The sequence below is a fragment of the Pteropus medius genome, unplaced genomic scaffold (genome assembly GCF_902729225.1).
Source record: "Pteropus medius unplaced genomic scaffold, Ma_sr-lr_union100, whole genome shotgun sequence".
NCBI lineage: Eukaryota > Metazoa > Chordata > Mammalia > Chiroptera > Pteropodidae > Pteropus > Pteropus medius.
Genome location: NW_024342539.1, coordinates 1,275,381 through 1,296,855, shown reverse-complemented (window position 1 = coordinate 1,296,855; position 21,475 = coordinate 1,275,381). Strand labels below are relative to the sequence as shown.

At 36.9% G+C, this 21,475-nt stretch overlaps 1 protein-coding gene and 1 long non-coding RNA gene across 9 annotated transcripts in view; one reads left to right on the top strand and one right to left on the bottom strand.

Moving 5' to 3' along the window:
* Window positions 1-2,804: 2,804 nt before the first annotated feature.
* Window positions 2,805-5,753, bottom strand: LOC120605471 (uncharacterized). The gene is made up of 2 exons (XR_005653637.1): window positions 5,448-5,753; window positions 2,805-3,378 (listed from the first exon to the last, which is right to left on the bottom strand). It is a non-coding gene; the product is annotated as an uncharacterized LOC120605471 (long non-coding RNA).
* Window positions 5,754-13,414: 7,661 nt separating this feature from the next.
* Window positions 13,415-21,475, top strand: part of NDUFAF6 (NADH:ubiquinone oxidoreductase complex assembly factor 6) — a 29,119-nt gene continuing 21,058 nt past the window's right edge. The window contains exons 1-2 of one of the 8 annotated variants that reach the window (XM_039866363.1): window positions 13,415-13,803; window positions 19,148-19,247. In XM_039866363.1, the coding sequence (XP_039722297.1) occupies window positions 13,598-13,803; window positions 19,148-19,247 (306 nt within the window). In that variant the 5' untranslated portion in view covers window positions 13,415-13,597. Of the gene's footprint in view, window positions 13,804-17,759; window positions 17,835-19,147; window positions 19,252-21,475 lie in introns of those variants that run through there. The other 7 variants (XM_039866360.1, XM_039866358.1, XM_039866357.1 and 4 more) reach the window with 7 other exon arrangements.

Sequence of the window (21,475 nt, the reverse complement as noted above, 5' to 3'; positions counted from 1 at the left end):
GCAGTGCAGGAGGGTTTTCTTTTTACCACATTCTCACCAACACTTTTGTTGATTTATTGACGATGCCTATTCTGACAGGTGTGAGGTGATATCTCACTGGAGTTTTAATTTGAATATCTCTGACGATTAGTGGCATTGAACATCTTTTCATATACATATTGGCCATCTGTATGCCTTCTTTGGAGAAATGTCTATTCAGGCCCTCTATTTGTTAATTATTACTTTTTTTTTGGTGTTAAGTTGTATGAGTTCCTTATATATTTTGGGTATTGATGTATCATCAGTGAATATCTTCCTCTATTCAGTAGGTCATTTTTTCATTTTCTTAATGGTTTCCTTCACTGTGCAAAATCTCTTTAGTCTGATGTGATCCCATTTATTTTTGTTTTTGTTTCCCTTGCCCGAGGAGAAAAAAAATATTACTAAGAGCAGTGTCAGAGAGTTTACTATCTCTAGGATAGTAAAACTCTTTTAGGAGTTTTATGGTTTTGGTTCCTACACTTAAGTCTTTAATCCATTTTGAGTTTGCATGGTGTAAGAATGTGGTTTAGCTTTCCCGATACTATTTGTTGAATAGACTGTCTTTACCCCACTGTATATTCTTGCCTTCTTTGTCATAGATTAATTGACCATACAGATGCGGGTTTATTTCTGGGTTCTCTGTTCTGTTCCATTGATCTGTTTGTCTGTTTTTATGCCAGTACCATGCTGTTTTGATTGCTATAACCCTGTAGTACAGTTTGATAGCATGCATGATACCTCCAACTTTGTTCTTCTCTCAAGATTGCTTTGGCTATTTAGGGTCTTTTGTGGTTCCACATAAATTTTAGAATTATTTGTTCTAGTTCTGTGAAAAATGCCATTGGTATTTTAATAGGGATTGCACTGAATCTGTAGATTGCTTTGGGTAGTATAGACATTTTAACAATGTTAATTCTTCCTACTCATGACCATGGAATGTGCTTTCATTTATCTGTATCTTTTTTAGTTTCTTTCTTCAATATCTTATGTAGTTTTCTGAGTACAAATATTTTACCTCTTTCAATGAACTCTTAATACCCAGGCCCAAAGGGACGAGGAGAAAAGATGGTTACTGGACCCAAGAGACAGAGACAGAGAGAGAAAGAGAAGTACAAAGTCATGTAGAGTTACCATTCTTATGAGAGGGGTGCAATGACTTTCAGTTAAGGGACATAACCAACTGGAGGCAACTTTACAGGAAGGGAACAAAGGGATTAAGCAACATGACTACCTTCTTCTTCTCCCTTCCCTTTGACTTCTAGCTGAACCCAATTAGAAGCCAGAAGTCATGAGCATCCACTGATGTGGTCCTTACAGGTCTACCTTCCAGGAAAGTAGGATGGAGAAGAGGAAGAGGAGATTTGACTAGAAAGGTCAAACAGATATTATGCCACAGTTCTCTACAGAATTTCTACCAAATCCCAGGTATTTAGCTGGCCAGTACTATGATGTCTAGATCCATTCAGTTTTTCTTGACCATATTTCATATTTCAATGAGGTTGGATATATGCTTAAAAATACCCAAAGTGCTATTTGCCGATTCCTAGGCTACCCTGCAAACTAGACAAATAGTGTCAACTCCTGCTTTTCTAGTTTCAGAGTTATTTACTGCTTTCTTTATATCTAGCCAGTCAGCTCCTAAAAATGTACACTCCAATAGACTTCTGCAATCTTGTGTACTTGGAACAATTCCCTAAATAAATTGAGATTCTTAAGGAAAGGCATTTTTGTCATACTGCCATCACCTCCATCACTCATCTTGATTTTGAAATATTGTAAAAATTTTCAAACATGAAAAAATAGTATGGAGAATAAAATAATGTATACTTATATATCCAGCACCCTTAGAAAATGTTAATATTTTGACGTTTGTTTCAGAATTTTTAAATAAACTATCACAGATAGTGTTGAAGGCTTCTTTTCATCTCTCATTACCTCCTATTTATTCATTCATTAATGCCTTCATTCATTAACTTTCATTTAAGATATATTGAGCAACTATTATATTATGAAGCCAGGAGATACAAACAAAAAAAATTGAGATTTGTTTCCTTTCCTCAAGGTGCTCCCAGTCTAGTAGTATAGGGGCAGATAAGAAAACCTGGGAACAAGATGAGTGGGACTGGGAAAGAGGACATTCGAGACATTGGGATAATAACACATGTGTAAATATTCTCATTAAACACAAATTGTATTGAACTGATCTTAGAACAGCTGTGGATGGCAACCCAATGCAAGTGCCAAAAGAGGAAAGAGGAAAAGAACAAACAGGAGGAGATGAAGAAAAATGAAAAGAAAGAGAAGAAATGACATCATAAGCCCTTGGGCTCCTAACCATTTCCTCCTACAACACAGATGAGGGATGATGTTTATAGATATGCTATGCCTCCAGGGCACTTGAATTAGGAGCTGTGGTTTAGATAAGGTATTTGTAGTTTCTGGTACAACAGTATAATTCTACCCTTTTCTCTCCCATGTTGGAATTACATTATCAAAGGGATAACCTGGAATCGTCTCTAATATATATAAAAAGCAAACTGTTTGCAAACTTTGGTTCTTTAATTCTGACTCAGAAGAGTCTGTGCAGAGGCCATTCACATAACCACATGACAACTCTGACAGGTCTTGCTATTTTGTATAGGAGCCATCATGGATCTTCCTTCTTCATATGATATTTTGCACCAAATGTATGGAACATTTAGTAGTGATATCCCCAGAATGGTTGATGGTCTATCTTCAGTAGGTGGATGGTAATATAGAAAGGAAACAACAACAACAACAAAGAAATGACAGCGTCTGTATTGAAAAATTGGCAATATAAGACCACAATGAAAGCCAAGGAGTGAAATGGATAAAACTGCAGTTGTACTAACATAGTGACCACTTTGCCTCTTCTTGTTTCTGACAGAGTTATATGGCAGATGCCCTTTTAGTAAATGAAAAACCTGCCACTAAAGAGGTATTTGATGCTGGCCAATTTTATTATAGTTTCTAGTGCCTAGTCTATACTACATATGTAGACAGTATTAATGCTCAAATACCAGTAGATAATGTTCTTTTAGGTCTAACATTGTATAATTGTATTTATTTTTTAAAAATAGTAATTGACGATAAGTACACTATACTGAAAAGCATGATGCATTCAAGTTCCTCTTACTCATAAGTAACAAGGTAACTGTAGGGCCTATTAGATGCATGGTAGAAACTTTTCACAAGCTTGACTTTCTTCACATTCTGCCATTCTGCTGGGTCTGGTTTGCTCTTCCAATCAAGATGACTGAAAGCCTACATAGCATCTTGGTGTAAATTAGGAGGTGCCACCTCTGGACTCATGAAACCTTGCAACCTTGTGCTTTCCTGTGAAGAAGAAGGTTCCTTTTTCTCAGAGACCAGCTTCAAACCAGCCCACACTAGCCCCACTTGTCCCCTTGGCCAGGCACATTCGTGTAGTACACAAACTGCACAACCAGGTGCCTTGTTCCCAGTGCCAAAATAACATAGCTTTCAGAACAATACGACAAACACCTTCCAATGCTGGGCACTCAGCCAGGCACTGGAAATAAAAAGAGGAGTAGGACAGAGTCTACCTTTGGACTCTGGGAAGAAGGCCATGTAAACAGATTACCACAATAAGACCTAGTAAAGTGATCAACAATAAACACACAAATTGTTTATCACAAATAAAGGAACTATCCATTTTTCTTGGAGGGGGCTGTGGTCAAGGAAAGTTTAGGAAGGAAGAAGTATTTTAATTACGGTTCACAGAATGAGTAGAAATTCATGAGGTAGGAAAAGGGCATTAGGACTTTTGGTGACAAGAACAAGTTTAAGAGTCTCTTCCACACCACAAACCTTAGGAAAGCCTTGGGTTGCAGCTTCATCACTTTGATTTAGGTCTTGGGTCCCACAATTTTTATTGGGTTTGTCTTTCTATGTCACTTTTTATCTTTGAAGCTCAGCGGTGGGATTTGTATAAACAGTGTAATAAACAGTGTCCATTTGCCAGGACTGTTCCCCTGCGTAGCTCTCTTGGGAGTTTGTGGAGGCAGTAGGTGGCTGGTCAAAGGCCAGGGATTTGGGAGAGTGGCCAAATGGCCTCCTTGAAGATACAGCACACAAGGACATTCCAGGAAGTGGGAGCAGCATAATCTCACAGTATTTTGTTTGCCAGATGGAAGTATCTTTAGTGATAAACATATTTAATCTGCTGTAGGTATGACCTTTGATTATGCAATAGAATTGTGGATCAGAATGTAATTTTTAAAAGACTTAGACTGCTTATTTCCCTAGAAGGATCAATTACTTTTGCCCAGAAAAGCTGTTCTAAGACCACAGACTACATTTCTAACTTTAGTGAACCTCTTCCTTTGTTGACACATGCTATTGGTTGCCAAAATCAGGAGGAAATGTGTGCATAGCATACCTCCACACAATCCACCGTCACTCTCAGAAAAACAACTCACTGTGTGTCCTTTTGGTAGGAAGTCAAAGAGGGAGAATGATTATTATACACAGGCATCACACTGTATGGGGTGGGGAGACTGGAGGCAATGACTTTTATTTCTTCTATGGTAGGAACTCTGATGTTGCTGTGATATTTTGAAATGAATGTCCTCTGAATCTGTTTATGGAGTTCGAGGAGGACTAGAAGCTTCACTGAGCACTGTTCTGCACAGTAAGACATCAACTACAAACCTGTTGACTGTGTTTTTATTTAGTTCCAGGCCACACACTCATAAAACAGGTTCTCCTTTGATGACCTCTATGTTGAAATAAAAGGTGGTGATGAGTTATGCAGCACCAGCCCTCAGGAACTGCTGAGAGCCCTCATTGCAAGAATCTGATAACCACAGAAAGCACTGAGGAGTACCTCCCTGCTCTTGTGTGTGATACTCCAGTGCCTGGAACACTCCTTTGGAAGCTTCCAGTAACTGAGGACTAGAAAACCCTGGCCCATGTTAGTACCTAGGAAGGAGTCATTAAAAAGAACCTGAGACAAACCTTCGTAAACACAAAAAGCACATTCCTACAAAGTGAGCCATTAAAACACATCAGGTCAAAGAATAAAGACCAGAAACAGCCAAAAAGAATCGAGAAATATGTCAGCCTGTATTTGAGGATCATGCCAAACAGGATTACACGTTGATGAGTGTCACCAAAACACCCTCAATCATCCCATAAGACTTCACATTCTTCACCTCAGGAATATGAAAAAGATAACCTCATTCCACCAGTTGCTTATGCCAAAAATCTAGGAACCATCATTTCTTTCTTTTTTGTTTTCACTACCTTCCTCCCACCCCACCATCAATCCATCAGCAAGTCAACCTCCAAATTATATATTGCTCTATCCTCTTTTTATCTCTACTGCCACCATCCCAGTCCAAGAAACAATAACTCTTACCCAGGCAACATCAATAGCCCACCTCTGCTGGTTTCTCCACATTCTCTCTGGCTCACTGTCCACCTCTAATTTCTGTATGGCAGAGGCCTTTCTAAGCATAAACAAATGGAAAAAAATTATCAAAGAAAAAGTTATAAATTTGACAGTGTAAAAAGCTTAGCATTTTAAATGTCAAAAAAAATATCACCAACATATCCCTTAGCAGTAGGAGTGAGAGGGATGGGGGAGAGAGAACTTTTACTTTTTACTATATATGTTTTTGTATTATTTAATTTACTCAGTGAGTATGTACATCTTTTAAAGTAAAAAAAAAAAAGACACACTATAACATATTATAAAGAAGCAAAATAAACAACAAACTGGAATATTTAATATAATATGACAAAGACTTAATAGCTTTGATAGCTTTAATATATAAAACCTCACATAGATTAAAAAGACATTAAGATCATCAAATATTACCCATCCTTAAAATGGGTAAGGAAAAAAAAATTTATACTTTTAAACAAACTACTAGGTTTTTAACCCCTCAAAAATGGGTAAGGATGTTAACAACAAATCACTGAAAATTAAATACAAATATGTAGTAAACAAAAAATGATCTGTCTCAGAGAAAGATAAATACTATATGATTTCACTTATATGTGGAATCTAAGGAACAAAAAGAACAAACTAATCAAAAGCAGACTCACAAATATAGAGCACAATTTGGTGACAGCTAGAGGGGTGGGGCGTTGGAGGCTGGGAAAAAGGAGTGAAGAGTTAAAGAAGTACAAATTAGTAGTTGATGGTCACAGGGATGGGAAGAAGGCATAGGGAATGCAGTCAGCAGTAATGTAATGACTGTGTGTAGAGCAAGAGGAGAGAAAGAGCAATCAGGGGAATTGTTTCATAAACTATATAAATATCTAACCAGTGTACTGTATACTTGAAACTAATATTTAAAAGTCAAAGCAAAAACAAACTGAGAAAGAAGGACAAAGGGCTAATCTCCCTCATGTTTATAAGAGTCCCTAGAAATCAATATGGAAGATCTACAACCTACAAAAAAGTGGGCAAAGCTAATAAAAAGATAGTTTATAGGAAAGGATATAAGATGCTCATTTTCACTCTGAATAAGAGAAATGCAAATCTGGAATACTAATTTTACTTTTCCAATTGGCAACAATCCCAAAATTTGGTAACATCCTTTTGGCAAGACTGCAAAGAACTGGGTTCTCTCATAATAGCTAGGAGGAGTGCAAAATGCCACGAACTCTATGAAGGGAACTTAGCAGCATCTATCAAAATTATAACTTTATATATCCTTTGAACCAGAAATTCTACTTCTGGGAATTTATTTATGCAGTTGCACACAGAAATGATGTTCAAGCTGATAATTTAAGTACACTGTCATAGCAAATGATAGAAAAAAAACAAATGTCTACTAATATAAGACTGGTATATTAAGCAATATAGCACCATAAAAAAAAAATAGTGAAACTCACTATGAACTTACATGGGGATATCTGTAAGAGAAATTATCAGGAAAGAAAACCAAAGTGCACAATAATGTGAACAATATCTTTTATGTAATAAGAGAGACCAGACTCTATATTCATATTGCATATGTATGCATAAATAAAGGATACTGTATTAGTTATTTATAGCCATATAACAAATTACCTAACTCTTAATGGACTATAACAACCAATACTTATCTCATATGGCTTTTGAGGGTCGGGAATCTGGAATTGGCTTTGCTGGATGGCTCTGGCTGGGGGACCCTCATGAAGTTGCAGTGCAGTTGTCAGCAGGGGCTGAAGTCATCTGAAAGGGCTAGAACATCCACTTCTAAGCTCACTCACATGACTGTTGGCAGGAGGTTTCAGTTTCTTGCTGGATGGGCCTCTCCACAGGGCTGCTCATGTAACATGGCAGCTGGCTTTCCCACAGAGCAAGTGATAGAAAGGGTGAGAGATAGACAGAAAGACATAGATCGGCAGATATGGATGGATAGAGGTAGATATCCCAAGATGGCAGGTACAGACCTTTTATAACCTCATCTCAGAGGTGGAATAATATCACTTATGCTGGATTCTACTTGTTAGAAGTGAATCCAGTTCACGTTAATGGGGAGGGGAATTAAGATCAATCTCTTGAAGGAGGGAGTATCACAGAATTTGTGGACATAATTTTAAAACCACCACAGATACATACTAATGATAGTGATTACCTATGGTTTGTGGGGGAGTGAAGGGATGAGGAATGGGGAAGATAAAAATTTTCACTTGTGTCTTTAATTGTGGTAAAATATACATAAAATTTACCTTAACTATTTCTAAGTGTATAGTTCTGTATAGATGTAGATGTGAACAAAACCAACTCCATATCTGTGTCCCGGTTTCATTTCATTTTTAAGTTTCACGCTGTGACCTCTGACCAATTTCAGTGTCCTTAGCAAGTATATCAAAGCCTTCTAGTTGATGATTATGTGTGTTCCTTAAAATGCAGCCATAAATATTTTTGTTAGTAATGGTGACCGAGATAAATATAAAACTGGTGATAGTACTGATATAAACAATCGCCTATCACAGACTACCAGGAGATATGGCCCCTGGTGCCACTGCATTCTTTGTCCCTTTGGCTTGTCAATCATTAGTACCTGAGTTATACTATATAAAAAAGTACAGTAACAGGGGTCTGTAACAGAGAATAACCTGTGCAGAATTCCGAGTCATCCATTCTACTCTGACTCAATCTTGTAAATAAATCACCCTATAACAAATTCTGTTATAGTCTATGGGGTTGTCTGTACCATTCTTTGGACTAAAGATACCTTTTGGTTATGGTGGCCATTACACCTTTGCCCCACCATCAGATAAGTTCTGTGGCATTAAGTACATTTGCATTGTTGTTCAACCATCACCACCTTTCATCTCCTGAATTCTTATCATTTTGCAAAACTGAAGCCCTACCCATTTAAACAGTAACTCCCTACTCTTCCCTCCTTCCAGACTCTGGCAACCATCATTCTACTTTCTACCCCTATGAATTGATTATGTCAGGTCTACCTTATATAAGAAGAATCATATACTATGTGTCCTTTTGTGACTGGCTTATTTCATTTGACGTAATGTCCTTAAGGTTCATCCATGTAGCATGTGTCAGAATTTCCTTACTTTTTAAGGCTGAATAACATTCGATTGTGTGTATACACCACATAGTTTAATCATTCATCAGTCAGCGAACATGTGGGCTGCTTCCATTCTTTGGCTATTGTGAATAATGCTGCTATGAACATTGGTGGACAAATATCTCTTAAGAGTCCTCACTTGTATGTTTTTATATTTGAAACTGTTTGCACTAAGGAAATTACATTAGGCTGCACAACAAACCACCCCAAAAGTTGATGACTTATAACAACAATTTATTATTTCTCCTGGTTCTATGGTGGGCTGGGCAGGTCTTCTGCTTATTTACCTGGCCTCAGTCACATAGTGGCATTCTGCTGAGAGATCTGGTGGGCCCAAAGGTCCAAGATGGCTTCATTCACAGGTCTGGCAGTTGGCCCTGGCTCTTGCCTGGTTCTCCTCCATGTTCTCTCTTATCCTTTAGTAGGTCAGACCTATTTCCTTACATAGCAGACTCAGAGAAGTGTTGAAGAGGGGTAAGGAGAAGCTGCAAGATTTCTGAGGTGTAAGCTCTGGCACTTAACACCATGTCATCTCTCTTAACATCGAAGATGGCTTAGATTCAAGGGGTGGGAAATGGATTCTACCTCTTGGTGAGAGTAGCTACAAAAATTGGTGGCCATATTTAATCTACTACGAAATCTATTAAAAAATATCAAATAAAAATAGTTACAAATAAATATTAATGATATGGAAAAAATCATGTTATAATATTTTAAAAAGCAGAGAGCAAAACTGTAAATGAATTATGATTTCTATCTGTACCACTGTTATCTCCTGGCTCCCCTACCTCTCTGATTACTTTGTTTTCAGTCTTTTTTCCTGTCTCCACTAGAGATAATGGCTCAACTCAAAATGGCTTAAATAGTAAGGAATATGGATAATTTCACATCACAAAAAATTCTGAGGAAGAGCAGCTCCAATGGTATCTACTCACTAATGTCATCAGGGACTGAAAGCCACGTCAGCATTTCTGCTTGGTCCTCAGGCTAGTCTTCCTCATGGCTGCAAGATGGCTGCTTCAGTTACAGGCATCACATTCAGAAATGACAACATCCAGAAGAAGAGATATTCATCTTTCTTGTGTCTCTGTGTCCCTCTCATCTCTTTCTTTTGAAAAAAAAATTTAAACAGGAAAATTTATACAGAAAAGTTGAGAGTGCTGCAATGACTAATCATATACTCTCTACCTAGATTCAACAATTGATAACATTTTGCCGCATGCCACAATTGACTAATCTCTCTCCTTTACTCTGTGTTATATATATCCCACACATAAAACATATGTCATGTTTTATTTCCTGTATCATTTGAAAGTAAGTCGTAGACATCATGACAATTTACCCCTACACAATTCAGCTTTTATTTCCTAAGAATAAAGATGTCTCCTGTAGAACCATATCATCACAATAAAATTAACAGAATTTCTTAACATCATTTAATACAGCCCAAGTTCAAATTTCCTCAGTTGTTCCTAAAATGTGTATTATAGCTTATTTTTTTCAAAGCAGAATCCAATCAAGTTTCATACATTGCATTTGGTTTTATATTTCTTTAGTATCTTTTAATTATGTACATTCCCTGAATTCGTTTTCTTATGACATTGAGTTTTTCTTTGGAATTATTCTGATATGTTTCCTCATGGTGTCATTTATCTTGTTCTTCTTATCTTTGTATTTCTTGCAAACTTCAAAAATAGATTTAGAAGCTTAACTAGATTTATGTTGAACTTTTTTGGCAATACTATTTCAGAAGCGGTATATTGTACATTGTGTCTCCTTTTATTAGCAAGGGAACTTTCTTAGAAGCCCCCACAGTGGACTTTTCCACCAGTGTCATTGGCCAGAGCAGGGAAATACACATTGTCCTGGACCAATCACTGGTGATGGTTTTTGTTTGTGTCTTTATTACTAAAGAATAATTTAGTAATTTTTGAGCACATGGAGCATGTATATTTGTTCACAATGAAATAAGTAACTGGTAAAAGTGTGGGCACAGAGTAGACTCTCAATACATGTTTTAAAATAAATGAAATAATAATAAATGTTTCTGATCATGTTAGGCTATTACTGTACAGACAATATGTAAAAACAAGCAAGAAGCCTATGCATAGGAAAAGGGTTGTAAGAAAATACCAAAACATGAACAGAAACTGTTTGAATTATAGGTTTTAGCATGATTTTTTCCCTACATTTGTCTATATTTTCCATATTTCCTTCAATGAGGTTATATATATATATAAATGGAAAAATACATATGGTGAATATATTAGTGAAAAACACGTAACAAAACAAAATAGACCAAGGGGAATTTGATCTCTGAGGGCCTCGGAGAAGGAGGTATGTGGAGTATCTTGTCCAGGTAGGAGGTTTAACTAGCTGTAGTCTGGTGTAGATCCTCTCATGCTCTTTAGATAATCAAAGTGTCATATAAAAGCCAACAGGCCAGGCTGACTCTTAACATAAGGAATGAAACTCACTTAACAGAGGCCATGGAAAGAAATAACGTGGAGCAATAGGAACAATAAGGCATGATTTAAAATGCAGCAATGAACCACAGGATAACCTTTATTGGGTTAAAACTTGGAAAGAAATATATTTTATATACAATTACACAGTTATAATCACCATGGAGTTATGTATCGAAAAAGGACATTGTAAGCAAATGTCACAGCTAAAAGCCAAGATAACAAATTGTGCCTCTGTGGTCATTTACTTGTTAACGTTAATATTTTGGTTAAGGATTGAGCTTCTATCTTGCTTATAACCTTGATTGAATAAAGGTTTATGCATATTCAAATATATTTGCTTTCATACCAAGAAATTAGAATAAGGAAATATTTTAATGTACTCGTAATTCTAAAAAAATTAATTTCAAGATTAGCAAATAACATGTTCAATAAACGTTAGTTGGTGACAGTGTGTTATCTATAGCCTAATATTGAAAGTTTTTCCTTTGTTACCATTAATTGGAATTCTGCCTTCAGATTTATATATATATAGGCTCATAACCACCTTTAATATGCATTTGCAATTACTAGAAATGGCTGTATTTTTCAATATAGATTGACTGGCCTGAGACAAGGAGACAAATTAAACACTTCCATCAGAAAGACGTGAAACTGGATACTGGAAATAAAATGGAAGAGAAGTTAATGATAGCTAATGGTAGCTGTTAAAAAAACCATTTTTAATATAACTGTATAATCATGACTTTTATATACATATAAAATGAACATGTGTCAAAAATTTCATTTAATTCATTAATGAGGGAACCGGTAAGATGTTGCAACCAATTCAAAGATATTCAAAATAGTAGATATATATAGGCAGTCGGGAATATTTAAGTAAATCTGCTTAATAGGTACGAAAACTGGGAAAACTGGTCAATATCCACAGAACTATAATCAACTGCATCTCCTAAGGACATAATTTGCATATCTACCAATAATAATTTGTATTACTGCCAACATTCTGCAAATTACAGAATTTTAAAGTAGCTCAAAGACAACGAAAGGCACAAACACCTCATAGAATCAGATAAACTGGACAGTGTCTAGCTTTCCATTGCGACACCCAGCAATTGTTTTGGTCCATTTAAACAGTCTTTCTTAGTGTTTTCTTTACATAGTTGACTTGTATTGAATGCTATTTATGCACCAGGCACTACTCTGGGTGCCTTAAATGTATTAACTCATTTAATTCCCACAAGAACCTTATGAAGTATGTCCTGTTATTATTTTCATGTCATAAGGGACAAGGAAAGGTAAGTCTGTCACCAAAGGTCACAGAGATAGTAGGAGGTGGAGCCAGGATCTGAATGCAGTAGTTTTGCTCCAGCTATGCTGCCATGGATGTCACTATGTGAAGGAAAAGAAATGATAGGACCTGACCAGTTAGAATTCATTAGATATAAAAGAAGAAAGAGGTAAGGATGACTCCAAGGGTGTTTCCCCTGGTTGTTAGAAGGTGGACACTGTCCAGATTATAAATAAAGGGATTAAGAAGAGGAATTAGTTTGATTTCATTTTTAGACATGTGGACTTTGAAGTAATGGCAAGATGACCAGATGGGAAAGACCATCTGGGCAGGAGATCAGATTTGGAGATGAAAGTGAGTGATTTTTTTTTTTAATGGAGCAGGTTTAAACTGGTATAAAAACACAAGTGCAGTCTGTCAGAGTTAAATGACAGAAGCCAGAGGGAAAAATAGAACATTATGCAGAAAGGCTGAGGTCCTGCCATAGGCTGAAGAGAAGCAGTTTCAGGGAGTAAAACCAAAGCAGTGTAAATTGGCTAGAGTTCTTAAATCCAGACAAGAGAATACTACACTACCTTTCGGTTTAAGGAGAAACATAAGCTGGAACCACAAATGCAAATAGCCAGAGTTGAGGTTGAAAGGTAAACAGACGCTATATTATGGAGGGGCTTTCTCCAACACTTGTAAAGATTGTCAAACAGGGAAGTGTCACGATCACATGAACTTTTAAGAAAGAAACAGTCAGGCTGCAGCTTGAACAGTCTGGGCAATCTGGAAGAAGGAGGTGTCACTGGGATCCAGAGGTAGGCAGCTGCGGGCTTACACCAGGTCAGGTTATTACGACTAAATCCAACTCTAATATTTGAGGGGCCTGAGGCTAAGAGTACTAAAAGAGGCTCACATACCACATGAATAAATATTTAAAAGTTATAAATAAAGCTAGTAAACTGTCAAAATATTCTCTAGCCTCCTACCTGGCTAAATATATCCTCAGAAGGACCTGAAAGGGAGGGGAAGAGGCGGGCAGGATCGGCGGATTTAGGTGATGCCTTCCTGAAACCAAGACAGAAAAACGCGACGGTGTCCCAGATGCAGAAGACCACAGCGACACCTGGCTCTCTTCTGAACTGCGTCTAGAGACTGTCTTCCCGCCGCTGAGAAGAGTGCGTGTGGATCGGCCGGGGGTGTGGCGTGGCCGCGCGCCTACGGCGCAGGGTCGAAGGGCACCCGACGTCTGTGTAATGGCTGCCTCCACGCTGGGCTCGGCGTGGGGCCCTCTACGGCTTGGCGTAACCAGCCTGTGCTGTCGCCGACCCCCCCGAGGCCTATGGGCGCGCGTGCGGCGGCTCCCGGGGTTCCCGGGGCCCGCGGGGTCCGGGCGGAGCGTGGCTGCAGCCAGCGGACCAGGCGCCTCGGGCACTGACCAGTACTGCATGGAATTGCTGCGGTGAGCGAGCCCGGCCTGCCTCCGCGAAAGATCGAGGAGCAGCCGGAAGGGGCCCGGGTGTACGCTGCGGGATTCGGAGCCTCCGAGGCGAGCGGACTGGCTCATTTCTCGTAGCCCTTACCGTGTGCGCTCGGGTTGGCTGTAGGTGAAAGTGTGGGGACTAAGGCGACCTTCACACGGGTGATAAAATTGTGGCAAAATGCTTTCGTCTATCACTTTGCCTAAACCTTAATTTTTACCTGTTTGAACATGTTGCAGAACTTTTTAAGTTGGAAAGACGACTAGTAATTAATTTTAATCACAACAGTATCTAACAGTTCTTCCTGTGTATCAGACACTGTGCAAAGTAGCTTACAAGTCCAATTGACCCTTGAACAACCCCCTTCAAAAATTCCAGTATAACTTTTGACTCCCCTGAAACTTTACTAATAGCCTACTGTTGACGGGAAGCTTTACTGATAACATAAACAATTAACATTTTGTATGTTTTATGTTAGGTAGTATATTCTTACTCAAAAGTAAACCAGAGAAAAGAATGTTAAGAAAATCATAAGAAAAAGAAAATGATAAGGAAGAGGAAAAAACACAGTATATTGAAAAAAGTCCGCATGTAAGTGGACCCACACAGTTCAAACTCTTGCAGTTGAAGGGTCAGCTGTAATTTGCTTTATTACAAATTGTGGCAGACAAATGTAGACATACTGCTTAAGGCTATGATTATTAAAGCGTTTAGAACGATGCCTGGCACAAAGCAAGGGCAAAGTTAGTGTAAGCCACTATTATCTAATTTAATGGACTGGGTTACGGAGGTTTAGAGCTCAGGACCCCAAGCGAGTGGCCTGTTAGGGACTGGGCCACATAGAAGGAGGTGAGCAGCAGGCAAGCGAGAAGCTTCATCCGTATTTGCACCCCAGCATTAGCATCACTGCTTCAGCACCACTTCAGATCATCCAGCATTAGATTCTCATAGGAGCACTGGTTCCCAGTGCCAAAAACGTTGGGACCGCTGGTTTAGAAAAATTAGGGACTTTACCTGAGGTTCATCAGAATAGCATTGTAAAATCAGGGGTCTGAGGACAGTTTTGTTCACCGTGGTAACATTAGAAATCCTGGCACATGGGAATTACAGTTAATCATTCGTGGAGTGGAGTTGGTTGACTCAGGGCCCCTGACACATCTAGGCGGGGGCCTGTCTTGGAATCCAGGCATGACTGCAGAGACCAGTGGCTTAGCCTACCACTGCCCTTTTGCTGTACTTGATTCAGAACATTGATAAAAATGCTCAAAGTACCTGGTCTCAGGGACTCTTGAGGTGTTAGAATAATTAAACTACCTTGGGTTTGATTGGACTAGTAAATCTGATTTTTAAAAATTCCTTTTAGCAGAATGTAGCATAACAACAAAATTCCCACATGTTTTGTTTTTAATCACTTTTTTGCAATAGTGTTTCTCCCTCACCTTATTTGTAGATTACTTATAGGGGAAACAAGATAGCAGTAGTGGAAATCAGTGTATTAAGAATTTTAAAAGCCAAAACTGTAAAAAGATTTTTATATATTTTGAAGGTGTCATTTTGTTTTGATAAATTTGTTACCACAATGTATACCACTCATATCCACTTGTCCAGTGAAATTTTTCTTTAATACGGTAGGGTCCTAACTTATCCAGAGGTGAATAATCAATCACTCTTACTCATTTCTTATGTATTCTTTCAGTAATAGTTGATGGATATCACATGACAGCTTTTCTCAAATATATATTTACAAATGGCCAGATACTTATCTGTTCATGGTTGTATTTGAGTGGAATGGAGGCTTTTGACTCTAGTGATTTATTAAAAAGCTAGGATTTTGCAGGCAGACCTGATCTGAATTTATTGATCCTAGCTCTGTTGCTTGACAAAGTTACTTACTTTTAAGATTCATCTTTTTCCTCTTTTGTATATTTCTACTCCTTCCTTAATCATAAGGATTAAATGTGATGTCTATAAAAGTGCTGGCATGTAACAAATTCTCAATAAATAGTTTTTAAATAAAAACAAAATGAAACTTGAAAGTAAGATTAGAACTTCTAGTTTATATGGTCCATTAGTCTTTGCAAGATTTGGCCTCTTAAATTATATGTGCAGGTTGTTTTGGACATGTGTCTTACGCAAAGCCTCCAAATATCAGAAAAGATACCAGGCCATAACTTCAGGTTAGCCAATGGGGCTCTCTTAGGAATCTAGATTTCTAGGAAAATCTCAAATCTAGTTTACATAGGCTTCTTGGGGTTCGGTAGCTCATTTGAACTGCTTTCTCAGGCTTTGAGATTAGAACTATAAAGAGAAGGTGCTAGCGATGGTGTCTGAAAGTATACTTGTTCTCCATTCTACAGCCTCACTGGGGAGCCAGTTCTTCCTTCCTTTGTGCTTCCATGGCACAGGTTCATGGAATTAGCACAGCAGTCCTATTACCAGATATGCTTGTTTGTTTCTCCCTACTAGACTGAAGTCTTTACCTATCTTCAGTGTCTAGCACACTGCCTAGCACTTAGTAGGCATTGAATAAATGTTAGAACGAAGAAATGAATGAAAGGTTACTGGCCTTGTTTGCTGTACAAAGCCATCATAGTACGGCATTTTCACTATATGGAACAGTTCTTAGGTAACTTAGACCTTAGTTTGCCACTTAGGATATCCTCGTGTACCAATAATCAATATTTATAACAATGATCCTGAGTGATGAAGTGGTTAAATAATTAGTACATCCTATTTTTAATGTAAGGAAATGGGTAATATTGTTTAGAAAAATTTCCAACCAAAAATTTAAATAATTGTTAAGAGGGCAAACCCTTATCTAGCTGTATAGCATATTTTATTTCCAAAAGGTTGTTAATAGTTCTATTACATCTTAATTTCGTTTTTCATTTCCCTGTAAGAAACTTGAAATACTTTACATATTGGTTATTTTTAGAAGATATGAAACAGGTAGGTTATCATGCCTCATTTGTAAATTAGGAAATAGACATGGCTGGTATCATTTCTGTCAGAACTAGATGAATGATGGAAATTAAGTGTTTTCCCACTGTTTCATATTAACTTCCGAGTGTTTTAAACACTTTTGAAGTTCAGAGACTTTATAGTAAACTTAAAATGCTTATATTTATATATATTTAAAAATATAAGTTATAGAGCTGTTTTACCCCCACTGTTCATTTTGTAGCTGAAACCACTTATGGTGAGATTTTTTTTTTTAGTAGAGCTGTCTTGTGATAGCGGAATTACTATCCATCATCTCTTACTTTTATGTGGAAGTTAAGGAAAATCGTAAAGGAGGTGGCTAGAAGACATCTAAGTTCTCTGTTAGGCACATGACAAAATTTGAATTAATTGAAAAGTGAGAGTAGTCTGAATTTCAGTGGCTGAAGTCCATGGAATGAGGCTTTTTATTTTGAAGTAATTTCAAATTTACATAAATATTACAGAAATAGTACATAGAGCTTCAGTATACTCTTCACTCAAATTCCCTTAATGTTAACATTCTGAACCATTTGAGAATAAGATGTAGACATGATGCCCATTACCCCCTTTATGTTTTACTGTGTATTTAGTACACAAGGATTCTCTCTTATACAGCTATAGTAGAGCCATCAAAATCAGGATGTTAAAATTGTTCCAACATTACCATCTAATCTACAGACCCCTTTTGAATTTCATATATCTAGGATCATATTCTACACTTAGTAGTCATATTCTAGATCATAGTAGAATATGATCTACTATGATGAATATGAATATACCTAGGATCATATTCTAACACTTAGTTAACATATTTTTTTAATCTTCTCCAGTCTGGAACAGTTTCTCAGTCTTTCATGAACTTGACATTTTTTGAAGAAACCGGCCAGTTATTTCGTAGAATCTCACAATTTGGGTTTATTTAGTGTTTCCTCATGATTTACATATTTTTGGCAGGTATACAGAAGTGATACTGTGCTTTTCTCAGTATCCTATCAGGAAGCACAAGACATTAATTTATCCTATTACTATGGTATGAAATTTTTATTACTTGGTCGAGAATGTGTATTTCAGGTTTCTTCCCTGTAAATTTAATTAATAAGAATGTTAATTCGTAGGTAATACATATTTTCTGAGGAGATACATCAATACTGTGTAAATATCCCGTTTCTCTCAAACTTTTACCTGTTTAACATTTTTAGACATTTATTGATTTTTGTTTGAATCAGTTATTATTTTGATAGTTATCAAATGAGGATAACTGCCTTTTCGCTTGTTTGTAAGGATTTATTGTGATGATGTCTATAAAAGTGCTGGCATGTTACAAATTCTCAAAAATATTTTTTAAATAAAAACAATGAAACTTGAAAGAAAGATTGTCTAGCTTGTATTGTCTATTAATCTTTGCAAGAGTTGGCCTCTGAAATTATTTTTGTGGGTTGTTTTGGACATGTGTCTTCAAAAAATGTCTTCCGGATTTATCAGTCGGCATTGTACTGTTTGTCAAGTTTTTCCTCCTCTTCTTATTTATTTATTCATTAATTTATATTTATACAGACTCATCAGTCTGTTATTATCATTACTTTTTGATGCTCAAATTGTCCTAGACTTGGCCAAAGAGAACTTTGTCAAGTCAATTCCTTTGTCCTTTTGACAAGTCCCTCCATTCTTCGAACATTTCTTTTCTCTCTGTTCAAGAAGATGTTTCAGGCTTCTCTTATATTTTTCCCTCCCTAGCCCCAGAGTCAGTCATTCCTTCAAAGATCCCTAATTTATTTCAGTGGAGAATCGTATTTAGAAACCAATATCTAGGTATCAGTTGTATCCGCTGACAGTGGGGACCTGGAGGTGGATATCATTGCTTCTAGGCTCTCTCAGCAGATGCTGCTAGGACACATAACTATAATATGGGTGAGTGCATGCGCATACACATGAGCACACCCCTCCACATCCCTATATTGTTTCCTGTCTTTATGTCTTATCTGTGTATTTATGTATTTAAAACCATGAGTTCATACCAGTACTTGCTGGAACTATTTTCTTGATTTTTACTTCTGTAGCTCATTTGGATTCTTACAAAGTGATTCTGAAACAATTAAAATTATAAGTATTATGTAAGTCAAAATAAAGTAATAGAGATTGATCATTCTTCTTAACTGGTTGGATTGTAGGCAGATACATTTTTTTGTAATTGCAGAGAAACAGCTATAGAATATAAGAAATTTCAGGCCTGTTTTGAATTGAGGCCTTTCTGTTTTCGGTTAATCCTATTCGGCATATTTTTTTGTGCAGTTTGGAAAGTGAAGAGTAACTGTCTTTTTTTTTTTTTTTGCATATTTATTATAGGAAACGAGATTATGAAAGCTATTTATGCTCCCTGCTGCTTCCTGCACAATCCAGAAGCTCTGCTTTTGCATTGAGAGCCTTCAATGTGGAACTGGCTCAGGCTGGTATTAAAATACTTTAAAAAATTATTTGGAAAAATGGTGATATATTGTGTTTAATGCTGAACAATAAAGAAACATAGTTGTAATTTATATGTTAGATGTGTATAAGGTCTCCGCTGGTGATTTTTTTTCCCTTTTGTTTAGGCTTAATTCGATTCCAAAAATAAAACTAGCTAATGAACTTACTGTTTCTGGAAATACCATTCTGGATTTGTTTTCTTTTTTTGAGGATATGATAAAACTACGCAGTTAACATTGCACATGTGTCTGTTAATTGAATAGGTTAATCAGTATTACTGTTTATCCTCCAACATTTGCATAATTTACATGTATATAGCAGTTTTCAAACACTTTTTAAATTGAGTTTTTAGCTTTAATGTGACAAGGGAAATGGAAGCAATTACAGCAAACCCAGACCTTAGATCATACTAACTCACTTTTGTCTAAAGAATTAAAAAGGGAGGAGGGACCTGTCTTTTTCTTCCACGTGTATTGGTACAATGGAAATGGAAATGGAGGATGGAAATTAGGGATTTGAAACAGAATGTCCTTTATCTTCTCACTTTCTTAAATGGAGAGATCTGTCATGGAGAGTAAGGGAGCAGGGGAGTGTTTAGAGTCTTAAAGAGGGTGGCATTTTGGCATGAATGTGATAGGAAGTGAACAAGGAACAAATAAAAGGATGCAACGATAGCACTGAGCTGTGATTGCAGTAAGACACTCTGAATCTGCAGAGGCTAATAGACTCTGGCTATTTTTCCTTGATGTATTTCTAGAAATCATGGGTCCATATTTTTCACCTTATCTTTTTTCAGGTATAAAGTATACATCAGCATCTTAAGCTAGTCACAATTTAGCAGTAAAGAATCCACATTAATTACCTTCCATTATAACTTTAAAATGATTAAAATTCCATTTTTAATAAATAAACCCTTAGAGTTCCCCCTGAAATTTCTCTCATTTTGTAGGAGTGTCTTGCTGCTTTTTTGCACGCACTGTCTTGTTTGTTCATTCATTCAACAAGTGTTGTCCAAAATATGCTAGACAGTGTTTTAGGTCCTGGATTATAGCACTGAATAAAACACACAAAGTTCCTTCATTCGTGTAACCAACAAGTACTGTGTAATATGTTGGATGGAAATAAGCACTGTGAAGAAAAATTAAGGGAATAGGAAAGGCCGGGTATATATATAGCAGGGGTTCCTATTTTGTGTAGGGGGGTCAGGAAAAACCTCACTAAGAAGGTAACATTCGAGCAAAGATTCGAAGGAGGCAAGAATGAGATATGTGGGCAAAGAGTATTCTAGGCAGGAGGAATAGGAAGAACAAAGGCTCTGAGGTACCCGATACCTAGAAGAAAAAGAAGGCCAGTGCGTTATAGCAGAAGGACAGGGAGCATTGAAGGAGATTGAGTTAGAGGTACCTGGACCAGAAAAGCGAGGTCTTGGAGACCAGTACAGTCACTTCAACTTTTACTTTGAGCAGAGAAGGACATCATATTTTGGTCGTATTTTAAAAGGATTACTCTTGATTCTATGTGGAGAATAGACAAAAGCCACTGGAATCTGAACACTAAACATTGCTAAAACACCCACTCAGCACTAAGACCATTAAAAACAAACTTTTGTTTGGAAATGATTTCACACACAAAAAAGTGATAATAGTATAAAAAATACTCATATATACTTTCGTTAACATTTTGCCCCATTTTGCCCCTGTAAACTTGAGTGCGTATTTTATAAGAATAATATTCTATTACATAACCACAGTACAGTTATCAATTTGAGTATATTTGATATTGATATAATACTTTTATTTAGACTGCCATCTGGTTTCCGGTTTTGTTAAATCACATGATAATGTCTTTTATGGCATTTGGTCCCTTCTGGTACAGTATCCAATCTGGGATCAGGTATTGCATTTAGTTTTCATGTCTCTTTAGCCTCTTTTAGTCTGGAACATTTCCATAGCATTTGTCTTTTATGATATTGAAATTTGAAAAACAATACTGTTCCTTTTAAAAAATAAAATGTTTCTCATTTGGAGTTTGTTTTATTTTTTGTTATGATTATGTTGTGCATTCCTAGCCTAATACTTACAACCTAAGTGGCGTGTGCCCTTTTCAGGGAATCACAGGAGGCAGGAAATGTCCATCTATCTTTTATTGGTGATACTAATTTTGGTCACCAGTCAAGTTTTTAATATTTTTTCCCTTGGTAAATATGAG